The sequence below is a fragment of the Centroberyx gerrardi genome, chromosome 9, assembly GCF_048128805.1.
Source record: "Centroberyx gerrardi isolate f3 chromosome 9, fCenGer3.hap1.cur.20231027, whole genome shotgun sequence".
Lineage (NCBI taxonomy): Eukaryota > Metazoa > Chordata > Actinopteri > Beryciformes > Berycidae > Centroberyx > Centroberyx gerrardi.
Window position 1 is genome coordinate 12494301 of NC_136005.1, and position 26641 is coordinate 12520941.

The window sequence follows — 26641 nt, forward strand, 5'->3', positions numbered from 1 at the left end:
TTATCCTCTTCCAGGTCGCTGTCTCATTTTGGCATCCATCTGTCCACTCTGAGTTATTGAACGATGCAATTGGAAGAGCTCCAGTTGTTTCCAGTAAACACACACGGCCACTGCTTTCCTGGTATTACAGTCCCCCCTTTCCCAACAAAGGGAGGTGGTGGGAGGCAGGGGGCACAGCGTGTGTGTGTGTGTGTGTGTGTCTGTGTTTGTGTGTGTGTTTGTGTGTGTGTGTGTGTGTGTGTTGAAGTTCAAGGAGGGGCTCATGAAACAAACTGACAGGCCATGTGCGTTGTCTTCCCTCTCTGATGCTGTGGTATTGTCCTGAGTCAGCAATGCAGTGGGTGATGATGCAGAATGTAAAAGCATGATGAATGTGCAGTGGCACCTTTTAGTTGCACCTGTGTAAGTGATGCACATCAGCTCAACAATAAAGACCTCCTCAGTTGAGACCAATTCATTGCTGGTGTAGTCTTCAGTAGCCTAGTTTCACTGTATCAGTGTGTTGGTTCAACATAATAAGAGCAGATACCTGTGTCACAGTGTGTGATGTTGATTCCTAACACAACGTAGGGTGGCAATGGCAATAACATTTTAATCTTTCACACTACAGAGCATATCTTATATTTAGCCTATATCTCAAGAGTGATTACACTGTCCATCCAAAGCTTTATTTCCCAGATGGGCTGTCTGCTCTTAAAGTTTGAATTTGGCGCACTCTACTGGAAGCGTCCCGCAAACACTTTGTTTGAATTGAGCTCGATTTTGACCGTGCCAAACACTCAAAGCCAATTGAGCAATACCAGTGAAAAAAATCAATCTTATAGAATTGTCACACAAATCCATGAACACTGGGAGTATTTGTGAACACATTATAGACGGCTATACGTAAACCACTGAGTGAAATTGGGTCGACAAAAGAGAGATTATGTGCCCACATTCATAGTGCGCTGTTAATCACGAGTCAATGTGACTTGAAAGTGAGGTGCTTCATAAAGTGGAACGCACTCCCTAATACGACTTATGCAAATCTCTGACACAACCAAATTGCATAACTTTCCCCCAAAAGCTTCTTTGTCTTCAGTTCATTATTTCCCCTGTAAAGGCTGTGTCTGCCTCAGGCCGGCCGTAATTTGATAAATCCACCAAAAGACTAGCCAGACGGTAAGAGCACGCGCTGTTTTTCTTTTCCAATCTATACAAAACTGCAGATATCATTCTGACATTTGGATTTGAGTTCACATATTTAATGTATTTTTCCAGAAAATATTATTTTTCTTTTATCAGGCTACTTCCAGTTTTTATAAATATAGTGATGTTTAGGCATTATTTTGGTAATTGATTTGCTCTTGTGTTTCTAGTGTTCTTACAGGCATTTGCTGGAACTGGTATTATAACTGACTTCAAACTAACTGTATTATATTTCCAATAGTGCTTGGATTCCAGGGAGGGGGGTTGAGCAACGTTTGAAGAGATGGAGACCTTAGTGTTTTTATTTTCATTTTCTGCCCTTGGCATCCTTTATGCAATGAACACCATCCCAGAGTTTCAAGAGTAAGTCATAACATTTACCCTTTTCTTACTCTATCAGTCAAACTATTTCTCTGTGAAAATAATATGTATACGTATTCATCAGGGTCAGAAATTAACAGGGGGTTGGAGCAAAAATAGCCTTGAAAGTTCATAAAATTCCATGATCTTAAAAATCATCGAGTTGTCATTTATTCACACGTGAATGTGACTATTCTCCCCTGTGGGAGAGTGATGTTGTGATTTGAAATACAACAAATCTTAGTGGTACAAATTGGGTGTTTATTCACCAATATGCAATGCAAATGTATTATTTCAGATCTCAACAAAATTGATCCTGAAAAGAACCAAGATGCCCCTGAAAATCATTGGGCAAAAAATGCTAAGTTAATTTCTAACCCAGGCTGCATAAGTCCTTCAGTCCAAATTTTAAAACAGATCTTTTGGGGAAAAAGCTTGTTTATGAACATGCATTGTTATAGTATAACAACATTTGTTAGAATTATAATTATTATATGATTATAACAATATAATGGTGCAGGTGATGCTCAGCATATCATTGGATGACAGACAGTACACTTTACCACCACTTGAGGACACTATAAGCTCAAAACTGAAGACAAATTCTTACATACATTTGACTGTAAACAGCTCATAAATCCTTGGCCATGTGGAGAACCAGTAATTCCCTGAGTTCAATTTATAGATTGTATTTGCCAATTCTGCCTAGTTGTGTAAATCATTGAATGATGAAACTTGAGATTATACGGTGGGGCAAGAGAATGAATAGGGAACAAATCAAAAGATGCCATAGGAACAGAATTTGTGCAGTTCATCTAATATAGTTCAGGAGATCATTGTTTTTTTTAAGCCATAAGTTCTCCTTTTCTCATCAAAGCCTTGTCTGTTTTGCCTGTTTACAGGGGTATTGCCTTTCATCATGGCATATTATTGCCTGCAATTGATGTTGAGCATACTGCAACAGTAGCTGGGCTGTAGTTACAGAGAGAGATGGTGATACACGTTTCACTCCTCTCTCACAGTTCTGAGTACTGGATATTTCTCATTTCCGACAGACGTCTACACTTCTCCTCTGTGAATATCTCTGCTGGAACCCTTTCGAGTGTGTGGACATTGACAATCAATACAGACTGCGCAGAAGAGTTTGATAAATTGCTCCTGACATACAATATGCCTTGCGCTCTTCCACTCTGCAAACAAACAGTATTGTGTGCATAAATCTTCCCGTGCTGTTGAATTGGAGAGGTAGCAAGGGAGCTTCCCTTTGGTCTCCCAGCATTTGTTTGGCTTCTGTGTGCACACATTGTGAGTTTGCAAGGAAGTAATTTTGTTTACTGGGAGATGCCTTGAACACATTAATCTTTTCCATTGCAAGGCAGTGGTACCTTTGACCGCTAAACATGGAGGGCAGTGCTGAACTAACATGGCCTTAGCTTGCTGCTTCCCACACCTCCGCCAATGATTGATTAAGTCTTTGTAAAGCTGTGCTTTTAAGCCACTGCCAGGCATACAGTACCACCAGAGCAATATGAGAGATGTAATGCTGCAGGCTTTGGGTTTAACTAGGCAAACATGCTCATCTGGGCTTCCTATGGATCTAGAGCATATTAGAAATATATATGACATGACTCAATACCATCATTGGTAACTTTGTCCTAGAAAGTGATACAACTTGGATTCCCTGATAAGACTAGTGAGCTAACTGAACATTTTGAACATACCATGTAGTCCAATGTTACCTCATTAATACACTGAGAAGAGATCTATTGAAAAGTGGATTTTTGGCACACTGATAGTTTTGTTTTCTTAGGTCAGTGCCAGTGCCAGCAAAACGGAAACAGAATGAGAATCAGAATCAGTTTCAGTTGCCAAGTACATTTAAAAGTGTCAGGACTTTGACCAATTGACACCTGAAACTGAACAATCTATCTATCCTTAAAAGCTTGTAGATGAAATACGAAGTTAATACTTGTGCTCTGTATTTTAAAGAGCAACCTGAGATGTCTGTAGATCAGGAGGGTAAATTCAATGTGAGGATTTAGCATGCAGACAAACTGCACAACACCAGCTGCCTCTCTGCTCTGGCTGGATCCAGTGCATGTATCACTAGCTTTCCCACACACCTCTGCATTATTTCTCCTGGTTCTCACTCGCGGTGTTGCATAATTATCATTCTCTCTGTCTTCCCATTCATCATCGTTCACTAATTTAGCACTGCAGAGGAGACTGGCACAACTTCCATGGGAGAAACTAATTAGAAAAGAGAATGAGGCAGAAAATCAGAGGGAGATTGCTGTCTAAAAGTACGGAGTGCAAGCACTGAGGTTGTACTAAGAATACGGATAACGTGTTATTACTTTTCATAGATAACAGTTAATCTGTCTGGTTCCACAGGCCGTATGTGGTGTTGGAGATTGGAATTGCTGTGTTGGTGGTCGTCTTTCTGTTCTACTTCCTCATCACCCGTGGCAACCCGCCTAAAGACGCCTTATTCTTTGGTAATGTACATACTTACGCATATTTCCCAACATGCTTGAAATAGATTACAAAACGCTTACATTACACTGACTATACTGAAAGGTTAATGACTACTATGTATTGTTCTGGGGCTGATTCCAATGCCCGAGAAAGAATTTCTAGAACTTTCTCTCGCTACTCACTGTGTTGGGAGTGAAAAGATGAATTGTGTTCATTGTGATTTCACCCTGATACGTAAGAAAGCTGCTTACGCTGATCAGGCTCAGAGCAAAGCTGAGCCCAGACTTGCTTTTCTGTGGCATGGGTGACCCTGAAGCCATCTGTATTTCCTCTTATACCAGGTGGGGCCGAAAACATTGTAGGCTTGATTTTTGGATTCTAGATACTTGACACACCAACCTGAGGACCTTCATGGCACTTTGACTTAACTTTTTAGCTCATCCACCCCAAAAGACAGTCATTTGAAAACAGTCATGCAGGACCAGACTCCATAATCACTACTCCTGTGTTTTTCCATGAATGCCTCCCCCAATGAATATTCTATAGGACGATTTCTGTATTCAGTTCGGTTACGCAGTGGAGGTCCGCTCTCCATTTTTAGCAGCTCACACACCTTTCATACACCTTTAATTAAGCTTTCCTACAGCGACTTACCCAGCCCAGCGCCTCACCTCGACGTGGTCAAACTATGTTCTCCGTTTCTAGCCAAGGGTGCCGGCACAAACATTTCCCTCTAACCGATACCAGGGGCTATGCCAGTGGGACAAAAAGGAGGTAATATAGCCGGCGCCCAGGGTAATGCCACCGCTGTAAGAGAGAGCGCTACAGGGATGAAGCCAGGGCTGCGTCTGGCTCTTCTCTATGATAGAGAACCGTAATCCCCCTCCTATCTCACCTGTTAGATGTCAGCGATAAACCTGGTCCTCCTGAGGATAACAGAGACACTGGTACATGAGGTGTGGGGGGGCATATGTGTGTGTGTGTGTGTGTGTGTGTGAAGGACAGATAGGGGGAGATGTGATACAGCTGTTTAAGCCCTTGTATTTGCAGAGAGACCCCCAGTCACAACACACACACATAGATGTCTTTAGCAGATCCTTGTAATTGGATTTTTATAGCCGTTCCTTGTAAACCGATTCCAATCGTAAATGGTACTCTCTAAGCCTCTAGAATACTGTGTCCGCCACCATTTTGCACATTTATTGTCTTATTTTCAACAGAAGACGGATCGTACATATTTTTAGCCATGGGAGATGTACAAATAAACAGCTAGCTGTCAGACTGTCAGCCTCTCAGTGTACAAGACAGAATCAGGATTAGAATAACTTTATTTGTCAAGAACATAGCATAGCAAGTACAAGACAATTTATGCTCTTCCCATTACACACACAGTGAACACAGATTTACCACAATAAATAAGGTATATTAATTTGACCAGACCTCACAGGACAGGTGGACAAGCACAGGTACAGCAATTAAGACATAATGCAAAGATTATATACATACGAGCAAAAATGAGTTCAAGCATAACTGCAGATATTTGCAATCTGAACCCTATTTTCCCATCTTTTTCCATCATACCCAACATCTTGCTTTGAGTATCAATTGGCCCCATGGGGCTGCATTTGAGAGATGCACACCCAGCCAAGCAAGATGCAAGTAGCTCTTTAGTGAATTAGTTGCGTATCAGTGAAGTATATCGTTTGAGTAACATGTAACAAATAACATTTTTGGCTCAATTTCTTGTAAAAAGGCCACAGGGAGTAGAACGATGGAGAAAACTGTCTATAGCAGCATTTTACCAGCTTTATCTGTGTGGGTTTTTTTTATTCCTGAGTAGCAGGACCCGTCTCTTTCTATTCCATGCCACTCATTAGTTTTTGTGTGGCTCCACACTGGGAGCTGGAAATTCTTGGTTGTGTCCTTGGCCTTTCGACTCGGCTGGGCTCTTAACCCGAGGACAAGGCTGGCTCCCAATATGAATCTGCCTCCAACCTACCTCACCGCAAGAAGACATCGTTATCTCCCCACACTGCCCCAGAAATCAATGGCTAGCTGGTTGGAGGAAAATATTTTGAACTTAAGTAGATGGTGAATACAGAGGCTGGAGAGGGAGGGAGAGAGGGGGAGCCAGAGAGCAGTTCAAGAGACACGAGTCTGTCAACCATTCCAGTCTCGACGTTCTTTATCAGAGATGGAGGCTAATACTCTTTAATTCAGTTTTCAAAAGAGGCAGATTGAGTAATTACATAGAAGAGAGCAAAGCTTTCCATCACAATCATACTGACAACTGAATGACATTTGTTCCACCGACCAAGCTGCTGAACATCTCAAGATTTCCTGAGCTGAAATCTGCAACTAATTGAAAGAGGTTCTTCTTGAGTGTGGAGCAGGAAAATATTCTACAGTTGCAATCAGTGTAGGCTGAGTGGAAAAAAATGCATTAATTCAAGTTATTTTCAGTTGTGTGACAGAAATGAAATGGCTTTCAGAATAAAGCTTTTTTTTTTCATGTCCAGGTTCAGCCAGAATGTGTTACTGTTTCTCTATACTGACGTGGCCTTTCCTTTGCAGTGTTTGCTGAGTTCTCCTTTACTTGTATCATTGACCTGACGAGCGCCTTGGAGTATGATGGCATTCTCTCTGGCTTTATGGAATTCTACCAGAAAACGGTAAATTCCTTAATGTCACATCCAGAATACACTGATATGACATTTTGTGTCTCGTGCACCAGGTGAGGAAGTCTGTGCCTGGACTAAAAATGTCTGAAGAATATTTTTTCCGCGAAGACTGTTTCATATCATGCGGAATTCATGCTTATTTTATTTTCATTCAAACTTAACTGAACTCTTTCAGTGTTTCATCTCTTTTTCAAATGACATCTGATTTAAAAAGGAACTTGTGATACTTGTGATATCCAGATAGCTTGAGAGAGGGACGCGCTGGCAGAGACTAGAGAGGGTTTCATACAACACAACATTACCTACTGTAGCACAAAGAGAGAGAGAGCAAGCAGAGAGAGTGAGATCTGAACAATACTGCCCAGGAAAACATTCATTCACAGCACAGACAACTGATATGTATAAGTATATATTCTGTATATATTCTGTATGTGTGTATGTGTGATGTCTTGTTCTAGGGAGAGCCGTACCTGGGCACAGCCTATGCCATCATGATGTGTTACTGGGATGGAATAGCTCACTTCGTCATGTACCTGATGATGATCAGCAGGATAACAGACAGGTAGGTGCTGGTCTGCTAGTCATGTCAACTGAAACAGGCGTATGAAAAAAGTACTTTTGCACACCTCTAGAATAGGTAGATGGCAGGTGTGTAGAAGGAAAAACATACATACAATGTACAAAAAGACTCCTGCACACTGCTTCAGACTTGCAGTTAAAACTTTATATGCGACGTTTCGGTTGTCAGACCTTCATCAGGCATAAATTCAGGCACATCAACATATATATATACCCCCCACCAATGACAAATGACCAATCAGATCAGTTATAAGTATAGGCCTATATGTCCCTCCCTTTGTTTATAGGGACCTCCCCTTTTGTTGGCCATATATTTGGGATGTATTCAGCCTCCAGGTGGAGCTCCACTGACATTGGATAGGGACCTGTACCTGTGTTAATCAGTCCTATTAGACTGACCTGTAATTTAGCCCAGTGAACTGATCTGATTGGTCGTTTGTCATTGGTGGGGGTGTATATATTGATGTACCTACATGGTTGAATTTATGCCTGATGAAGGTCAGATGACCGAAATGTTGCATATAAAGTTTTAAATGCAAGTCTGAAACAGTGTGCGGAAGTCTTTTTTACATTAGCTGAAATAGGAGTGAAATTGAAATTCAAGATTTTATTGCCACATCAATTGAAGAATGACAGGACTTTGTCTAGGTGCATACTTATATTGAAAAAAACATAATTGCAAACATTTATACAACCAATAGGCTGTAGAAGCCCTGGGCACAGCAGTGCTTTTCACAGGTGTTGATTTGAGCAGGAATAGTTCTCTGTACAGCACACTGATAGGCTTCAGACCCATCTATTATTTTCATATATTTAATGTTTTAACAATAAATACAATTGAGTGAACAATGCATTTCACCTCTAGGCTTCATCAGGTTCATTTATTACACCTCACATCAGCCTGAATAAAACTATATTATAAAAAAAGGGAGTTTTCTCTAGAGTGAGTTAGTCATAAAGTGCAGTCAGTGAGTTCAAGAGTTCAGAGCGCGCACCGCCTCAGGCTAGGTGCTATGATGGAAATGAGATCTTCTTTGAATCGCTGTCAGCCTTTTTCCCACTGGGAAAAATTGCGCTACGCTTTGTATTACATCATCACTATATGAGATAGATGTATGTGAAGTTCTTGGACGCCACATTTGTGTTATGTGTTGCCCCTACTCAATGCATTACATTTATGCGTTACATTAACGCACATCTTTTTGGACATCTTTTGATCTCTGTACAGTGAACATATTCTCTATACTTCATACTGTTAACCTTTGCACATTCTCTGGTCAATATTTTGCACATTCCTGCACAAACTGTACAGCTTTTTCATTTCACTTTAAAAGCAGATATATTGCACATTTTTTTATTATATTTTTTCATATTCTGTATTGTAAATATCTCTATCTTTGTTTTTTATATTTATGTTCTTGACTTTTTGACTTGCAGCACTTCTTGTGTTTTTTACTTCTACTTTCTTATTTTTCTCCATGTTTATTGTATGCACCTACATACCAAGGCAAATTCCTTGTATTGTGAAAACTTACTTGGCAATAAACCTGTTTCTGATTCTGATTCTGATTCTAACTGACCTATAAACATGCTCGTACTGATTCATATTATCGCACCTTCTATCCAAACAATAGGTACAACCGCCTTTTGTGCTTGTCATGTGTTTTGGTTTCTCTCCTAGGAAGTCCTACCGTACCCTCGGCTTGTTCTGGGCCGGCTCTTTGTGTGCCAACATGAGTGTGTTTATTGCCGGGATAGTGGCAGGTGAGCCTCATCTTCTATTCCCTCTCTACCGGTCCCACGATGACAGGCTTTAATCAAGTGAACATCTGCACTGCCGTGTAGCATCAGTGTCACAGTTCAGCCTGCCAACAGAATACACAACCGCCCCATGCCTCGCTTGCCGTCGCAACCCACAGAACAAAGCAGAAAACAGACTTAAAGCATCTGTTGTTGGCATTTCAAACCGCATACATAAATGTCAGAAGATCAAACTTGTCTACAGGCAATGTGTCGTTCTGTTCTGTTTTGCTATTATAGACATATGCTTCTGCTTGAAGTGCCCCATAGAGGTTTTATTAGGAAGTTTATTGAACTGAATTACATTCGGAGGTGTGTGTATGTGTGTCTTTGTCTGTGTGTATGCAGGTGGGAGGAAATAAATGGTTGAAGATGTGTTCATGTGAATTTGTTGTTTATGGCAGAGGTCTTATTAATTCATCATGTAAACCTCATGGAAGTATGTCAACATTTAACATAGATTAAAAATAGCCAGGCTGCTCCACTTGAAAACCCCTCATTGGTCACGAACACAGTTGGCAAAACTCTGTCTCTCTCTCTGTCTCTCTCTCTCTCTCTCTCTCTCTCTCTCTCTAGGTAAATATGGGTCAGAAATTCGTCCAGTCTTCTGGCTCAACTTTGTCTTCCTTCTGATGCCTGTATGGGGAGCCATCAAACTGTTCACCAGGCCCAAAGACAGACCACTGATTGGTGGATACAATGTAAGGCAACAATGGGAAGACCTTGATATGTATGGGGGACAGGTTTGAAAAGCAACAGTGTTTGCTGGTTGTATTTAACCAGAGCATCTTCCAGTACAGTGTACAGTGTACACAGTACAGCGTATGCCCCCTTCTCAATTTCCCCATGGGGATCATTACTTTTCATCTTATCTTACACCCTGAGTTAAAATCCCAGTAAAATAAGAACATTAACAATAACAAGATAAAAGATGAATCTTGATTGTGTGTAGCTAGGAAAACAAGCCACATTTACCAGATAAAATATATCCGTGGCAAAATCAGCTGTCATTCCTTTTTAGGTGATTTTTCTTTCTTTAAGTGTGGTACTGTGGAAACCTCTAGAGAGAGAAACGCCTCATGCTCTTCCACTGTGTGATGGAGGCACTGGTCTCATTAAAGTGAGAGTAAACCACTGAAACCATGACCTTGTGCTGGCTTCTCCCCACAGGCCCAGCATGCTCAGAGCATGAAGCTGATCTGGCGCCCCCTGGACCTCATCCTGGTACTGCTGCTGTTAGCCGCCATGGCCTTCACCATCCTCAGAGGCTTGGTGAGTGAGGCAGACTGAATAAATACATGTCTGTGGGCAGAATAGAATTAGGGCACGACCGTAACATTTACAACTGAGCGAGACATGTTTTATCATTTAGCCCGCAATGGCATTCAGGGAGTTTGTGAAGCGTTCATATCTACGACTTTGCTTTCACAAGCAATATGTTCAACTAATTGAGCCACATGGGAGCGTTATGCGTTTATTTGCTAAATAAGATCTGGCTTTAGAGGCTTGTGCAATGATGTATGGATTATGTATCTCAACATAATTACTACGCGTTGGACATTTCATGTGATTTTAAGAGGGCATTGAGCCATATTCAATGTGTCATCTTAATTAGCTTGTATAATATAAGCAAAATCCTCCTCTGTGTGTGCGTGTGTGTGTGTGTGTGTGCACCTAGGTGGCTCTTGACTCTCCACTAGAAGCCTGTTCCATCTACCTGAAGCAGTATGAACCCTACCTGAAGGATCCTGTGGGCTACCCCAGAGTTATGGTAGGTCCTTTTTTTCTTTTTCTGTCTGTCTCTCTCTCTCTCTCTGCATCTCTGTCTCTCTCCTTCCACTTCTCTATCTCACTCACACACACACACACTCCACACTCAGTCACTCTGTCTGCTGCAGCAGCACCCGAAGCTCTCCTAAATGGTCCTCTCCATTCTGTTTTAAATATCCAACCACATAATGGACCTGTATTTTCACAGATATCACCGAGTGGGCTGGAAGCTTGCCCCTATCTCCTCTTCCCTCTGTGTATCTCTCACAGCTGATTACAGAGCCATTTTTCATCATTACAGCAACAATGAGCGAGGGGTGAGAGGCCAGCGCATCCTTGTCTCTCTCTCATTTGTTTAAGCTGGGGAACAGACTGCTGTTGTGACTGGTGGTGGTATCGCTTTTCTTCCCTTCTTCTCCTGACCCTATGTCGTTGTGGGTTTTGTTGTGTTTTGTTAGGCTTACATAGCCTTGTCAATAGGTTATCCGAAGACCTTGCCGAGGCTGCAGTCCAGGCACAATGGCAAGTCATTGATCAGGCAGACGAACTGCATGCTGAGAACTTGATAAGCTAATCCTTCCCCCAAAGCCCCCCATCAGCATCTCACTGGGTGGGAGGTGTGTGTGTGTGTGTGTGTGTAGCATGTGAAAGTGGGCCTTGGTTAGTGCCATTTGCGAATCTTTGTGTTTGTGTGCATTTGTGTGTGTGTGTCCAGCCTTGGATGGCGGGTTCATGTGTGTGTGTGTGTGTGTGTGAGGGTGTGAAGAGATGAAATGAGGATTGGTCTAGTTGCACAGGGTTACACTGTTCTTGCGTTGACCGACCTTTTTAATCATTGATGATGATAAACCACATGTGACAGATGACCGTGGCGGCACTAGAAAGACACTCAAACAAAAGTCTGAAGGGCATATATGATTGGCTTTCAGACCCTAGGCTCAACTCATTAGAATTCCTCTAGACCTCAGACCGAGAATGAAAAGACACTGTTCAGTGGTGTAATTTGAAGCTATTATAAAGTGGCAAACTGGCTTTCATGCACCAAATATTTTAAGTTGAAGGTCAAGAGAGTCCCTGTAATGACCCTTGTACGTAACTTCTAATTTGCGCTGAGGGTGCAAATGTGCGTGTGAGAGTGTTTGAGTGTTAGATACAGAGAAAAAAAAAAAGAGAGAGAAGAAGAGAGTGAGAGAAAGAAGGGGAGAGAGAGAGAGAGGTGTAAATTGTGTGACTTTGCTCTGAGGGTGTGTGTGATTGTATTTCCTGCTTTAAGCAGCCCTTTTCAGTATTCAGTGTGAGTAGCTGGAGTGCGGTGTAGCCCAGAGGAGAATGAGGATGTACTGTATTAATTGTCTGCTGGAGTGTTGGTCGGGGCCCAGCAACAACACAGACGGCCAGTCACGGAGGGGAAAGTCTCTCTGCACTCTGTTAGACACTTTTCACTGCATCCAGAATCCTACTCACTGGAATATGCTATCAGCCACTCGCCCACATGGATATAAAACCACAGAATTTAATTTATGTATGTCAAATACAGATCCAAGCCATTCAAGTCCCTGTGTCCCTTGATCAGAACATTTACATTTTGCTAATTCTCTTTTCAGCAGCTAGAAGGCACAAGATATCATCTGGCAACATGTTGTTTTTGAGACTCGGTTCTGTCTTATAAGGCTGTTGAGCTCTACTTCAGAACATCTGACAAGCAATAGGCTGCACTAGCTGCTGCAATACTTATATAGGATAGATGCATGATCAGGTATTTATACAATGGCTGCCACTGTAAACTATACCCAATTCCACAAGTATAGCATAAATATGAAAGCAGGTGTAGGGGAAAGAAAGGAGACAACAGGGACTGTTCTGACCTTCCATGATGTTGTCCTTGTTTTTATAGATGCTGCACTTTTTCTTCTATGGGCTGCCCATCTTGGGTGCGCTTGTTTATGGTCTCCTCAAGCCGGGCTGCACATGGATGTCAGACTGGACTGTGTTCTTCGCCGGAGCTATGATCCAGGTAAGACCATGAAGAGAAACAGTCAATCGGTGAAAATGGATCAGAATACATATTTTAGCATACAGGTGTTGGGATGTGGGTTGTATTCACAGCTCGATGCAATGCATTAAATGATGTTTTCATCACTTCTCTGATTGATTTAACACTCCATCAAAGAGGTCTGATACATAAAACTCATTGTACTGAGCTCTCATCCTAAGAACCACTTCCTGGAGTTCTCACCCCAAACAACCAACCACATTTATCCCCGAGAGGCATATTTTCTGTAATAAACAGGCTGATGGCGTTTCCTCTCCTTATTGATCTGATAGGAGTGGAGCCATGAGAACAGGAAGCCCTTGATCAAAGCCAATATTAGATAAGAGGCTGCAGATTTCACCCTCTCTCTCCTCTTTAGCATGGGGGCAGGACAGCCTTGGGATTTAGCCTTGGTTAATCAAAAGACTCCTGTGAACAGCCAGCTAGCTAAGTCTATGCGAGTGTCTATAAGTGTGTCTACTGTTCTGCACCCAGCGCTTTGTGTTCCCTGTGAGGCCCCTGTTCTGTATACCACTATCTGTGGACTAATGACTGTGGAAGAGACTCCAAGTGCCTCATTCAAAGTTATTCCCCTCGAGGGGCTGGGGAAAGAAACGTTGAGCAATCAAATGAACTGCCATCTGTGTGAATACAGCATATGACCAGTCATGCTAGTTACAATATGCAGCATTAGTGTTTTGTAGATTTAAATCTTGCACATTTCTCAGCATTTGTCAGTGTGATAGCTGGTAAAAACACAACAACTTCAGTGAATCCTTCAGTTTCCTCTCTCATCGTCTCCGTTTCTCTTCCTCCTCCCAGTGCCAGTGGGCCCACATCGGGGCGTCCCTCCATTCTCGTACCACAGCTCCATTTCGTATCCCAGGTGACGCCTTCTGGTCTGTGCTGGCAGCTAACCTGCTCTATGCAGCCACGCCCATCCTGGTGGCCATGCGGGTTCACAGTAACCCCTATTTCTTCCTGAAGATCGCCCCCTTCCCTGGGCAGACGGGTCTGCCGAACAGCGAGGAGAAAGACACCAAATACAAAGACAAATGATAATTCTTAATATTCTCCGGCCGGTACAAGTGACATAACCAATGATTCTTGAAGAATTTAACTTAAAAATGCAATAATGCTTTATTTCAAGTGCCTTGTTCACATGTCAAAATATACGGTTGTTTTACTCAACAGCTCTGGATGTAGTGGTCATTTTTTGCTTTCAACACTTTATTTCCTTAAACATGCATAAATGGTCATCTCCTGTCATTCCAGGCATTTGTAGTGTCATTGCAATTGAGTTTACTGTGTATATAAACTAGAGTGTTTGCCTTTTACGGGTTCAGAGGAACTGTCCACTATTCCTTACACCTTACACTTACAGAGTCAACACAGAACATTGAGAAGAGCGGAATGAGACTTAAAGCACACCATCCTCTCTTTTCATTGTGAATACAAGGAGTATTGAACACTCCCCGTCCAATATAACTTCAGTCATTCCTTAAAGTCACAAGGAAATTACATTTCAGTGGTTGAAACGGGATGTTGAGGTGGGACATAACTCGGGGAGGGACTGTTCAAAACCTGGACGGGTTGGACCACAATAAATATGGAAAGTGACAAAAAAAAAAGTGAAAAAAAAGAAAAGCTCCAGCCACCAGGACATAACCATGGTGTCTTCGGAAAAGGAAACAGGGTTTTCAGGGGTGAGCACCCAAAAATGCCCTGTTGTACCATGCTGCCACTCGTGTGACTTTGAAAGTTGTGAAGTTGCAGGTTTTATATGATGGAGGGGGATGTGGGGTGGAGGTGGGGTTGATCAAAAATCTGTGATGGTATTGCTGGTTGAAATATTTATGTGCACCTACTGGTACACCATGAAATAACCACTAAAAAGCTGAACTTGAACTTCAAAAGCCATTTTCCAGGAAGTGCAAGTAATGAGATTTTGATATAAAAATATGAAAATTCTGTAAATTTTGGGGGCATTTATTGTTAAATAGATGAACATTGTGGTTCGGAGAATTAGTTACCGAGGTGAAAAAGTCATTTTTCATTTAATTGTTACTCTAAATCACTTCTGCTCCGGGATCAAAACACAAGCACTGGGGGGAATGAGACAGGAAAGGAGAGGAAATGAAAGGAGGAGGAGAGAGAGGAGGGAATTCATTTTACCATAAAAGAGAGAGAGAAGCTTTAGCAGCTACCACTTATCATTATCCAGAGCTGAGTGGCAAGGTAGTGCCAACGTGTGCTGTGGAGGGTTTACCTCAACAGCAGCTCTTGTCACTCATCAACTCCTCTGGTGAACACATGGAATAGTACCACTGCTGTTCGCCTGCCAGCCTGTCTTACTTTTAAATAGGGGGCTTATTTTCTCAGTTTAAACAGGCAGACAAGGCATGCTGTGACTGTCTCTGTCTGCCATCCTCTATTCCCTCTGTCTATCTGTCCCAGTGTAGCCAAATTGCAAGCTCTTCATCTCTTCTCTACTTACATTCCTTGATCCTCTCCCTTTCTTTTCTACTGAGAGATGCTGCTGCATGCTCGCTCTGTGTGGGTTGCCCAGTAAATTGTCTGCCTCTGCACTCGTCGCTCTCTTTTAAAAAGACATCAAATGAATGCCTTCGGATTTGTATATATCTTTGTTTGCAAACACAAACACATTCAAATGACCACCAAGGACAGTGGAAGAGAGCGGTTTCTCTCACATTTAATTAGAAGACAAAATATGCAGAAAAAGGCTTTGTGTTATTTTTTTAATAGTCTCGACACAGCCACAGATTGTACCTTTGGGGACTTTGGGTTGCTTGCTTTTCAGTGTGAAAGGCAGAGGATTTACATAATATTTTAACGGATTATCATCATGTAATGTAATTGGCAAATGCTGAATCTATCTATCAGTATTTATATCCCTGATACGATGTTTTGGATGCAGTACAGACAACATTTGAATAAATACACAGTATTTGGTGACAGAGATAGAGAGGGGGTTATTTAAGTGGATAGATAATGTGCTTTAAAACAGCTGTGTAACCCTTCTCTCCAACTCTACCCCATCAATAACAGAGTAGCCCACTCATAAGTAATTACCCCTTGTACTTAGCTGAGCAATAGGCCAACAGAGAGAGACTCATTTAATTCATTCTCCCTCAGCAGCTTTTTCATGCTGAAGTGTGGCATCGCTGCTGCTTGCACATGCTAGCGATGCATTCTGTGTGTGTGACAGAGCCTCTAAATCAAATGTGGCCTTTCCAAACAGCTCTGTAATCCCATGATGGGAGTCGCAAGGGATCTCTGCTGCAGATGTCTGCTCAGCTGTGCAGTCTGCCGGCCCTGGAGAGCTGCAGCTCCGATCTGTTGGTTGGTAGCCTAAACAGGGAAGAAAAATACAACACTAACTAAATTCACACTGCAGTGATGGCAGGATTTATCAAAGCAGTTAAACTTTATCAATGCAGATTTTACTTCATATACTAGATATGGGGTTATAAAGTCCATTCTAAGTTGTTAATTGCTAGATTTCTCTTGTCTTCACCCATCTTGGACCTTGACAGTTCTCATTTCTGCAGAGTTGTTCGGATGATTTCAATTCTGAATTTTGATCAGTCCTGATAAAACGTCACCACCTATTAGGCGCAAATGATTGTGATTGTTGCACTGACAGCACTGACATACTTAAACTCATAAATGGAAAACGACTTGGAGGATGCGGGCATCGATCCCGCTACCTCTCGCATGCTAAGCGAGCGCTCTACCATTTGAGCTAATCCCCCGGCTGCAGCACATGGACAGGACCTGCTATATAAATCTGCACTATATGTAAGAGTCTCTGTCTCTCTACCAACATATGTTTCTTGCACGTATGTTTTTGCCTTGATAGCCACAACTGCGTTCTTCTATAAGGCAAATGTTAATAAGATTCCACTGGGCGAACAGATACAAACTGCGGGCTGTGTGAAGTGGAGACAAATAAAGTGACACACTAACGGGCTGCTGTGCACAGAATGATACACTGTAGCAGCAAATCTGTGTGAAGTCGTGGCTCTAATTACACAAACATAAACTGACACACTGTAACCCATCAGCTGTGCAATCAAATGGCTGCTGCGTCATCGCCGGACTGCGGGACACACCAGCACCGGTGGTTCCCCTGCAATGCGAGAGATCAGTAATGGGACAAGAAACAAGTGAGTGAGTGAGAGAGAGAGAGAGAGAGAGAGAGAGAGAGAGAGAGAGCGAGAGAGAGAGAAAGAGAGAGAGAGAGAGAGAGAAAGAGAGATACAGGGGGAAGATGAGTCCCGCTGCAGAACAACATTAGCCTGGCTGGGGAGTAAACGGCGCACAGCGGCACATCTACTTCATTCAGGCAATAATCCTGATAGTCATGGTAAGTTCACTTCTGCGGTCGAATGGTTTGGCTCTGCTCTGCGCATTATGCAGCGTCTACACTGCATGAAAACTGCGGGGATGTTCATTGGACTAACCTTGTGTGAGGCCGAGGGAAAATGATGCAGCAGGGCTGTTTTGGTGTGCAGTGTGCATGTTGCTTTAGTTACTCTGCTTCATAGGCCTATCTTAATGATCAAACGTGTCTACTGCAGCAATTCTATTACGTATGAAGTGATTTTAACAAGTAGCACTCTGCAGACAATGCAGACCTCTAGCAGTGCTCATCAGTAGCAATACTTTTAATAACTAAGCCCATTTGACTCACACATTTTGTTGTTATGATGAGATTTTTCCTCCCACAATGAGGTCAAAAGCCAACCTTCATATCTGAGCAAGTAACTTCAGTAATAGGACTATTTTTGTTTTTTCTCTTCATCCACCCTTCACCCTGGGATTATACAGCACTGCCCAGTGGTGTTACATTTTGGGTCAAGACTCTCACACACAAGCCTCCCACTGGTGCTCTGTGCATCCACTACACACTCCCATCCATAATCCAGAGAGCCTGTCTAAAGAGAATGGGCACTTGACCAGAATTAGTGGCAATAACAAGTGAATCGAGGGATTCACTTGGAACTGTTTGTCAGTTTTTCAGTACGGCTATCCTACATTGATCTTTGCCATAGGTGATTGGTAACATGCCCAAATGTGAACCCAGGACCTTGCCTGCATTTATGATTGAATTAATGATTGTGGCACATGCCTTTCCCTCTTCAGAGAACACTGAAATTTCAGCACCACAAACAGCGATATATGCACTTATTATTGCTCTACTGGGGCTGTCAAAACACAATGTGTCAACAATGCAATGTCGTCAGTAATGCATAATCCTCTCTATTATTGAAAATTCAATATTTCCTTTTAATCAGTGGCCATTTCAGTTATAGTATACATACTGCTTTGTTTATTATGGCGCCCCCTGCTGATCAGGGCCTGTTTCATTCAAAACTCCCCAAACACTTGTCTTGTGGGACCCACTATCCACACCACTCCTGATCACGACAAGGTGTTTGTTTTCTCTTATTTTATTACAATAGATACATTTCATATTCAGCATTATGATTTATATCAAAAAGTTGACTGATCATCTTATACAACAAGAAGGGAAATGCTTTGCTTTATATTTTTCTATATTGCTTTACTTTTGAAGAAAATTGAGAAGGGTATCCCTAATAAACACCATGACTGTCAACCAGCTTTGGTGAAGCCTGACTGTCGCTAGCTAAATAAAAAACAGAATACTTAACGTAGCTCTTTCCTTTAGCCATACTAAGAAGTTACTGCTCACCTGTGCAGAATCACCTGCTGTTCCCTGCTCTTTCTATTGACAGTTAAGAAACAAGAGAGTCTAACAGCCCTGCGACATTGAATTTTGTGGAAGCGTCCCTGCCAGGAATCGAACTCAGATCTCGTGATTGCAATCTGCAGTCTGCAATCTAACTCCCTCCGGCACACTTTCACCACGTGACCATAAAGTGGTAAACACTGAACAGAGCGAGCGACCGACCGACTATGCATCCATAAACCCCTGCTGCTAAAAATTGAAAGGCAATGGTGAAATTTAAATAAATTGATTAGAGCAGCCCTAAAATGCTAATAAACACAATGACTGTCAACCAGCTAACTGTATAAATCCAATCTGTAACAAGCTAATTATCAAGCAGAATATAAAATTCAGTGTCACCTATCCTATAGCTAATTGGCCAGTTAGTTAACGTTACTCCTTACCTGAGCTCAGCTGCTGCTCCCTGCTTCTCCTAATAACAGTGCAGGAAGAAGTGCAAAGCAATGGTAAAATGAGTTTTACCAGAGTTGGTAAAAACTGAGTGGGTAGAAACTGACAAAAGTATCCCTAATACTGTATACATATCACAACTGTCAACCAGCTAACCGTATGAAGCCAGGCTAACCGCAGCTAGCTAACATTAGCTAATAGCAGGCAGATTTTTTTAGCTAACCTTACCTATTTCCCGGGGCCATGTCCTGCTGCCTCCTGCCCTGCTCCCTGCTATTTCTATTGGCAATACAGAGAAAATAAGTGGCAAACAAAAAAATGGAATTTGGGATTTGGTAAAGTTGGACTGGGATTTGAAAAGACTATCTCCTACACACATATGACTGAGAACTGGTCAGTTAAACTATGTAGCTATGGTTTGTAGCTAGCTAACGTTATCTTGGTGACCGTAGACAAGGCTAAACTTTTTAAAAACATATCTTTGCTGTTAAACCAAATGCAATCTAAGTCAACTTACATTTCTTGATTTGAGGTAATCAATTGCCCTCTGCCTTTTTGCTGGCTTGCTGAACTTTTTACAACCGCTTAGCACATGAAGTTGAGAATCTGGCATGTGTAGAGATAGATGTTTTATAGAGCTATTGCTAATTTGCTGCTAGACTTGCATTAGAAAAAGTGCAGGGGACAGATTTGCATTTGCATTTTTGCAGGTGCAGTGCATCCTGTGTGTAGAAGTTCAAGGGTGTGTGTGTGTGTGTGTGTGTGTGTGTGTGTGTGTGTGTTGGTTATAGTGTCTTGCAGTGTTGGAATTCATCATCATGTATTTAGGACCCCACCAGAATTTCCATGCCTAAATCGACACTGGTAACAACTTCCTTAACTTATCCCCTACTGCTCTCCACTTTCATCAAACCCATGATACTCCTAATTCTCTGACGTGTCTTTCCCTGCAGCTCTCAAACCAGCCTCTGCCTCTGACCCCTGTGAAAATGTCCTTCATGGTTATCATCCTGACCTTTGCCCTCTCTGTGACGTCCCTGCCAGCTGACATAGAGAAGGGGAGGAGAAAGGTGGTGCACGTGCTCGGTAACGTTTCTCCTTTCATGTTACAACTCACCCGGCAAAGTGAACTGAAGAGATCTTCCCCCTCTACTGATCTGCATTACTGTAATGTGTCTGGAGATATTTAAGATGAGCTATCTGCTTCATGGCAGTAGTGCTGGGCGGAGATACTCCACATTTGTCAGTGATTATACAATTTTGTCTGTCTTTAGTATGTCACTGCACTGCCTTCAGTGTTGTGAAATAATGTGTTTAAAGTTTTGATTAAACAGCACTTGATGCCTTAGTGGCTGGTTGGTGATAAACAACCTAGCAGAGAGCAGTAAGCTGACAGGACTAATTGCTGGCTGCCATGGATAATTGTGGGTGCCTTTATCTGGTCACAGCATAGCTGAAAACCTCTTACAATCTCTCATTAAATGTCTGCACCACACTTGTTGTGTGTGTATGCTTTGGTTGCCCAGGGAACAGATAAGCACACGCACATCACACACACACACACACACACACACGCACACATACACACAAACACACAGTCTGAGAAAATTGTCTGCCCAAAATGCAAACTAGGCCCTGTTAATGCCCAGTTGGATGTTGAAGCCTGTAGTTACCGCTGGTCTTGGGTCAGTTTAGTAAATTGGTCTCTACAGAGGTTGAGGTTAGGATTTGGAGTGGATCATAGATCTGGGCAGAGGAGCAAATATGCCCCATGCTGGACTCAAACAACACCACAAAATGTTCTCTGCTATTGATATGCTAGATGGTGAGGCACTAATGTGACAGCGCAAGAAAACAGCACAGTCTTTATTAGTTGACACTAATCCAATTTCCCAGGCATCTCATCATGATCTCCCTCACAAAGAAAATCAATGATTGCGTTGTGTGATTATACAAGCATTTTACATCTGTTCACAAAGAATTCAAATAGTTACAACTATTGTCAGTGTCAAGGGTGATTGCAAACAGCAGTGAATAGACTAGACAGCACATTTTTTGTATAATAATGGAGAAATCCTTATGTATCCACTTCACACATAGTATTCATTTATGAGTTTTTTATTATTTAACCAGGTCATACCACTGAAAATATAGAGGTCTGGCCAAGAGCAGCATCTTTGAGAATAAAAAATTCTCAAAATTCACTGAAAAAGTGCTAGAAGTTGTCCAGCAGCCAATGAGCAGGATCAGAGGCTTCACACCACAGATAACATGTTACAGGTTTATCAATCCCAAAAATACAGTATGATACTAACCCCCCCTTTCCTTCTCCTCTTCCTGCCTGTAGAGGACGACACTGGTGCAGTGATTGTGCAGACGGCTCCTGGTAAAGTGGTGACGCATCGCGGTGGCTCCATCACTCTGCCCTGCCGGTACCACCATGAGCCGGAGAGCACCGACCCCTCCCGCATCCGCATCAAGTGGACCAAGGTGACAGACGCGCTGCAGTTTGTGGACGTTTTTGTGGCGCTTGGAAGGTAAAGTCTGTATTTCAAATAGCTTAACATTTTAAAGCAGTTCATTTTAATTGAATTTTCCTGTCTCTAAGTTGTAGGGCAGAACCTAATAACATGCTGAGAAGTGTGAAAATGTGTTGATTTGATTGAGTTTATTTCAGTGGCATGTGCTCCGAATGTAGCAAACATTTTCCTGAGCCAACTCAGATCATATTAAGTACAATGCTGTTTTTCCCTTTACAAATAAAGTATGTCACATAGTATGTCACATCTTTTTTGAAGCATTTCTCAAGTTGTTCCTAATCATTTAATCAAAAGAAGTAGGAAAGAGAGGAAAGAGAGAAATAGAGGTCACTTTACTAGAATGCACACTTCTCAGCTCCTCATATGAAGGACAATAAAAAAAGGACATAAAATGACTTTCCTCTCACAAATTTCTCTCACATCCCTCCAGGCAGCAGCGTGTGTTTGGATCGTACCGGGGCCGCGTGTCTTTGGAGCAGGCGGGACCGGGTGACGCCTCAGTGATCATCCACAACGTCACACTGGAGGACTACGGGCGCTACGAGTGTGAGGTCACTAATGACATGGAGGACGACACGGGATTTGTCAACCTTGACCTAGAAGGTCAGGAATTAGGGTTTGGAGGCCAGTTGGAAGGGGTTTTGTTGAAGCTCGGAATTAGTCAGCCCATGCCAGTTGGGTGATTGTATAATCTATAACTGGTGATGTCAAAGTTCTAGTTTACGTGACATTCAAGTGCATGATGTCATGTGTAACAGTTTGAATGACCATAGCAATTCATAAATATCACAGCATCTCACTGAACAAAAGAGAAGGAGAACACAGCAGAAATGAAAGTGACACCAGAAAGTCTTTACACATAATAATAATAAGGATTAAACACTACGCAGACAATATCAGTGTATGTAGTTCTACACGTCCCATCTGTTGGTTGAATAGGCCCGTTTCTGTCATCCTGCAGGAGTGGTGTTTCCCTACTACCCCCGTGTGGGGCGCTATAAGCTCAACTACCACCAGGCTGAGGATGCCTGCAAACAGCAGGACGCCATCCTGGCCTCTCACTCTCAGCTGCACAAGGTGAGTTCATGCAGTCCCTTACGGTTCAAACATGGAGACTCTGTCATGTTCAAGTGAGACTAAATGAGATTAGGGTAAAAAGGCACAGAATTAAGAAGATAGTATTTTGTACATGCTGTCAGAGGTTTCTTGGGATCAAAGAGCTACGTACATGGCACCTTAGGATATATATATCCAGATGACACATTTTTAGTTGTAACTAGTGACTAACTAGCTCAAATCCTCAGGCACAAACTGTTTTAGAATAGGAGATTCTGAAGTTAAGATTATATGACTGTAAGATTGGACCGGTGATCTTACTTGAAGTTAGTCCTCCTATTTTTAGAAGCCGTATGCATCAAGGCCCACAGTAATGGACTTATGTTAGAGGAGATAAACTGAGTTCTTTCTCCTCTTAATAAGATCCCTAATCCTTCAGTGTGACCCCCACTAGCCTATCTCTCCCTCCACAGGCCTGGCTGGAAGGTCTAGACTGGTGTAATGCTGGCTGGCTGGAGGACGGCTCGGTCCAGTACCCTATCTCCCATCCCAGAGACCAGTGCGGCCGTAAGGACACTCCCGCCGGCGTCCGCAACTACGGCTACAGACACAAGGAGGACGAGCGCTACGATGCTTTCTGCTTCACCTCCAACCTCAATGGTGAGAGAGGGAGATATTTGAGAGATATTTGTAACAGTATCAAATAACAAAAAACAGAAAAAGAAAAAAGCCAAAGGAACCAAGATGAGAATTAATGTGAATCTCTCTGCGTGTTTTACGTTACATAATCAGTTTGATTTGTATTTGTTTACAGTTATTCTTGCAGTTTGTTATAATCATTTTGTTTGTTTATGATTATTAATTATTTATGCAAGCTGTGGCAACATAAGTATTACTTATCATGCCAATGAAGCTGATTGAAATTGAAATTGAGAGAGAGAGAGAAAGAGAGATAGATAGAGAGAGATGGGTGGGTGTATTTGTGTGTGTGTGTGTGTGTGAGAGAAAGTCCGTTTGATCTGAAAAGATCTGAAACTCTTCCTAGTGCGTCTACAGTATCATACACGCAAATGAAGCTGCTCCCATACAAATATCCAACCCAGTAGTCAGCATTTCTTAAAGCTGACGAGTGGAAGGAGAAGAGACAATGCTGTGCTATAGAATGAGGATGTATCGGTAGCACTGGACCACAGGGGGATAAGGACCCTGTCTCTGATCTCTGCCTGTGATCCAACAGGCCTAAGGCCATTGGATTTAGATCAGGCTGTTGTTGATTCTGCCCTGCTAAGAGGACCGCAGTGTCTTCTGGGTGCCAAACACTGCCTTTTATCTCCCAGTCCTTTGATTTACATCACATTCCCACAGAGAGTCTGCTAGTGTCTCCGTCACTCATGCCACCTCCAGGTTCCTAAGCCGAAACAAACTTGGGAAAGTAGTAGGCCGACTTAGTTTTTGGGGCAGTAAAAGTTCACTGTAGTCTGAGGAGTGTCTACGGTAGTGTACATGTATAAAGACTCCTGACAGAATGATTCATTTTTTACCAGGGAATTTTAAACATTCAATTTGGAAAACATGATTTATGACTTCAAGCCTGCATGCCCCTCTTTGAAGTTCGAAAGAGAAATGAAAACTTTTTATTCATTCCAAAACAAAATTGATTTTCTTCTTCTTAGATCAAAAACAGCGGTATTCATTTGAACAGCGAACCATAATTGGATAATGTAAACTGGAGAAAAGAAGCAGCACCAGCGCCTTTCCTTAGCGAGGGGAAAGGTGTAGCGTGTCACAGAGACCTTAAACGGCGGCTCATGGCTTCCCCTGTGTGTTAATTATTGCGGACAGTCTGTTGTGAGCAGAGGGCTTGAGCAGTGGTCGTCACCGCTACTGTAGCTCAGTCCAGCTGGAAGGTATTTACTGAATGGCCCCAGGGGAAATATGAGACAATATTCAGCTTCTCTAACAGCCAACAGTCACATAAACAAGCGGAAAATCGATAGCTGAGCCAAGTGCGAGGCTGATGCTGTGGGCATGATTTTCATGATAGCTGCTGCTGTTGAAGAAACCAGCTGCTCTTTATTCCTGGTTAGGTTACTCAGCCTTTGCCCCTTTCTTTGGAGAAACTACATTGTGGTTCAATTCAGTTCAAACAATTCAAGCAATCAGGATACCAATTTCTGTAATATTGCTGGGCGAGAAGTCTCTCCAGAGGTGAGATGAAAGTAAAAATGGAAGCGTTTTAAGAGTAATTTTGAGTGAGAGTGCTGTCCACTGACAGAGTATTGCCTTTCGATTTTGAGCAGCTGCCCAGATGGTTGTAGGATTGATTTGATATTCTGAACACACTGAGGCGGAGAGGCTAGGAAAACTGAGAATATCTACCCTCAAGGTTTGGCCTGTCTCAAGGGGCCTCTCTCTCTCTCTCTCTCTCTCCCTCTCTCTCTCTCTATTTCACTCCTCTTGCCCTCTTATACAATGCACTTTCTCTCGCTCTAACTCTTTTCCTTCACCTTTTCTCATGTTCCTACAACAAACATGTACTTTGTTGCCTGTTTCCTCTCGTCTCCTCTCATCTTCTCTCCTCTCATCTCCTCTCTGCTCCTCTCTGCTACCTTTCCTCTTCCTCCCCTCAGGCAAAGTGTACTTCCTGAAACGGTTTAAGAAGGTGAACTATGCGGAGGCGGTGAAGGCGTGCATCCGCGACGGCTCGGTGGTGGCCAAAGTGGGTCAGCTGTACGCTGCGTGGAAGATCCAGCTGTTTGACCGCTGTGAGGCCGGCTGGCTGGAGGACGGCAGCATCCGCTATCCCATAGTCAACCCCCGCTCCCGCTGCGGAGGGCCCCAGCCAGGCGTCCGACACCTGGGCTTCCCCGATAAGAAGTTCCGCCTCTATGGAGTCTACTGTTTCCGCAAGAACAAGGAGGAGGGAGCAGGTGGTACTCCAACGACACGACGCCCCGCGGAGAGCGCCACAAGGAGGAAGAGCAGCAACAGCATCCCCATGAATACCACCAGAGTGATTTAAAGTGGACAAACTGAGAGCAGGAGGGGGGGGGGGGGATTTTAGATTTTACTGCAGCAACTGTCGCCTAGCAGCCAGACTCCATTCATCGCTTTTAAAGTAAAACACTCACAGACAAGATGTGCTCATTTGCAGGTTTGCCAGAGAGGAGAAGCGAAGCTGTGTAAAATTAAGGGTGACATCTTTATTAGGGTGATTTTCCTTTTGTCTCCAGTCGGTCAATCATCTTAAGGAGAGAGAGAGTGTGTGTGTGTGTGTGTGCATCTGTTGGCGGCAAATGGAAGATTAAACTGCAGCTTGATCTGTACTCAGGCACACATCAGATCAGAGAGTCTGCCACGATTGTCCTTGTTTACCTGTGTGTGTCTGTGTGTGTGTCTCTGTGTGTGTGTGTGTGTGTGTGTGTGTGTGTGTGTGAGGACCGCATGGTGTGTTTGGCCCCCAGTGTTGTCCTCCTGTGGTTCCTGAGTACAGAGTCCCAGTCTGAGCCACTATCACAGTGCCAGGGTGAAAACATTCATTAGTGAGTGATAATGAATGATCTGTCTGACTGTATGGAAACCCTCCAAGATGCCATAGCAAGTAAGTTTTGACTGTGCCCAGTGCAATTGCCTGCATCCGGATGCCATGCTTGGTTAACAGCCCTCTGGCACAATGCAATATTTGAATATGACTCATTTTTCTCATTAACTGAGACCTGGCAACCACATCATCAGAGCTGAACAGGCCAAGTAGTAAATATTGCACTTGCTCTAAAATATTTGCACTTCTTTATAGATAGCTATATTTTATGATAGCATCATAGAATCAAGCAAGCATGTTTTATTAGGCTGAGAATTGTCGCTGGGGCTTAATGAGCAATAAAGCAATAAAGATACCTACAATAGCTGCTAATTTACCTCATGCACTGTATTTCTATGCTACCTGGGCCTCCAATTGCACTATACATGT

General features: G+C 42.7%; 2 protein-coding genes and 1 non-coding gene across 3 annotated transcripts; 2 read left to right on the forward strand and 1 right to left on the reverse strand.

The window, feature by feature from the left end:
* The first annotated feature begins 1353 nt into the window (after nt 1-1353).
* On the forward strand, nt 1354-14013 carry tm6sf2b (transmembrane 6 superfamily member 2b). The gene is made up of 10 exons (XM_071926028.2): nt 1354-1551; nt 3943-4046; nt 6601-6698; nt 7166-7269; nt 8968-9050; nt 9663-9787; nt 10257-10358; nt 10765-10857; nt 12751-12870; nt 13711-14013. Exons 1-10 carry the CDS (start codon nt 1472-1474, stop codon nt 13945-13947), a joined length of 1146 nt encoding a protein of 381 aa, XP_071782129.1. The 5' UTR covers nt 1354-1471; the 3' UTR covers nt 13948-14013.
* Nucleotides 14014-16591: 2578 nt separating this feature from the next.
* trnaa-agc (transfer RNA alanine (anticodon AGC)) lies at nt 16592-16664 on the reverse strand. Its single transcript has one exon. It is a non-coding gene; the product is annotated as a tRNA-Ala (tRNA).
* A 3257-nt stretch (nt 16665-19921) lies between these two features.
* hapln4 (hyaluronan and proteoglycan link protein 4) lies at nt 19922-25693 on the forward strand. The gene is made up of 7 exons (XM_071926008.2): nt 19922-19939; nt 20029-20161; nt 21423-21612; nt 22046-22218; nt 22577-22692; nt 23145-23331; nt 25302-25693. Exons 1-7 carry the CDS (start codon nt 19922-19924, stop codon nt 25691-25693), a joined length of 1209 nt encoding a protein of 402 aa, XP_071782109.1.
* The last annotated feature ends 948 nt before the right edge of the window (nt 25694-26641 follow it).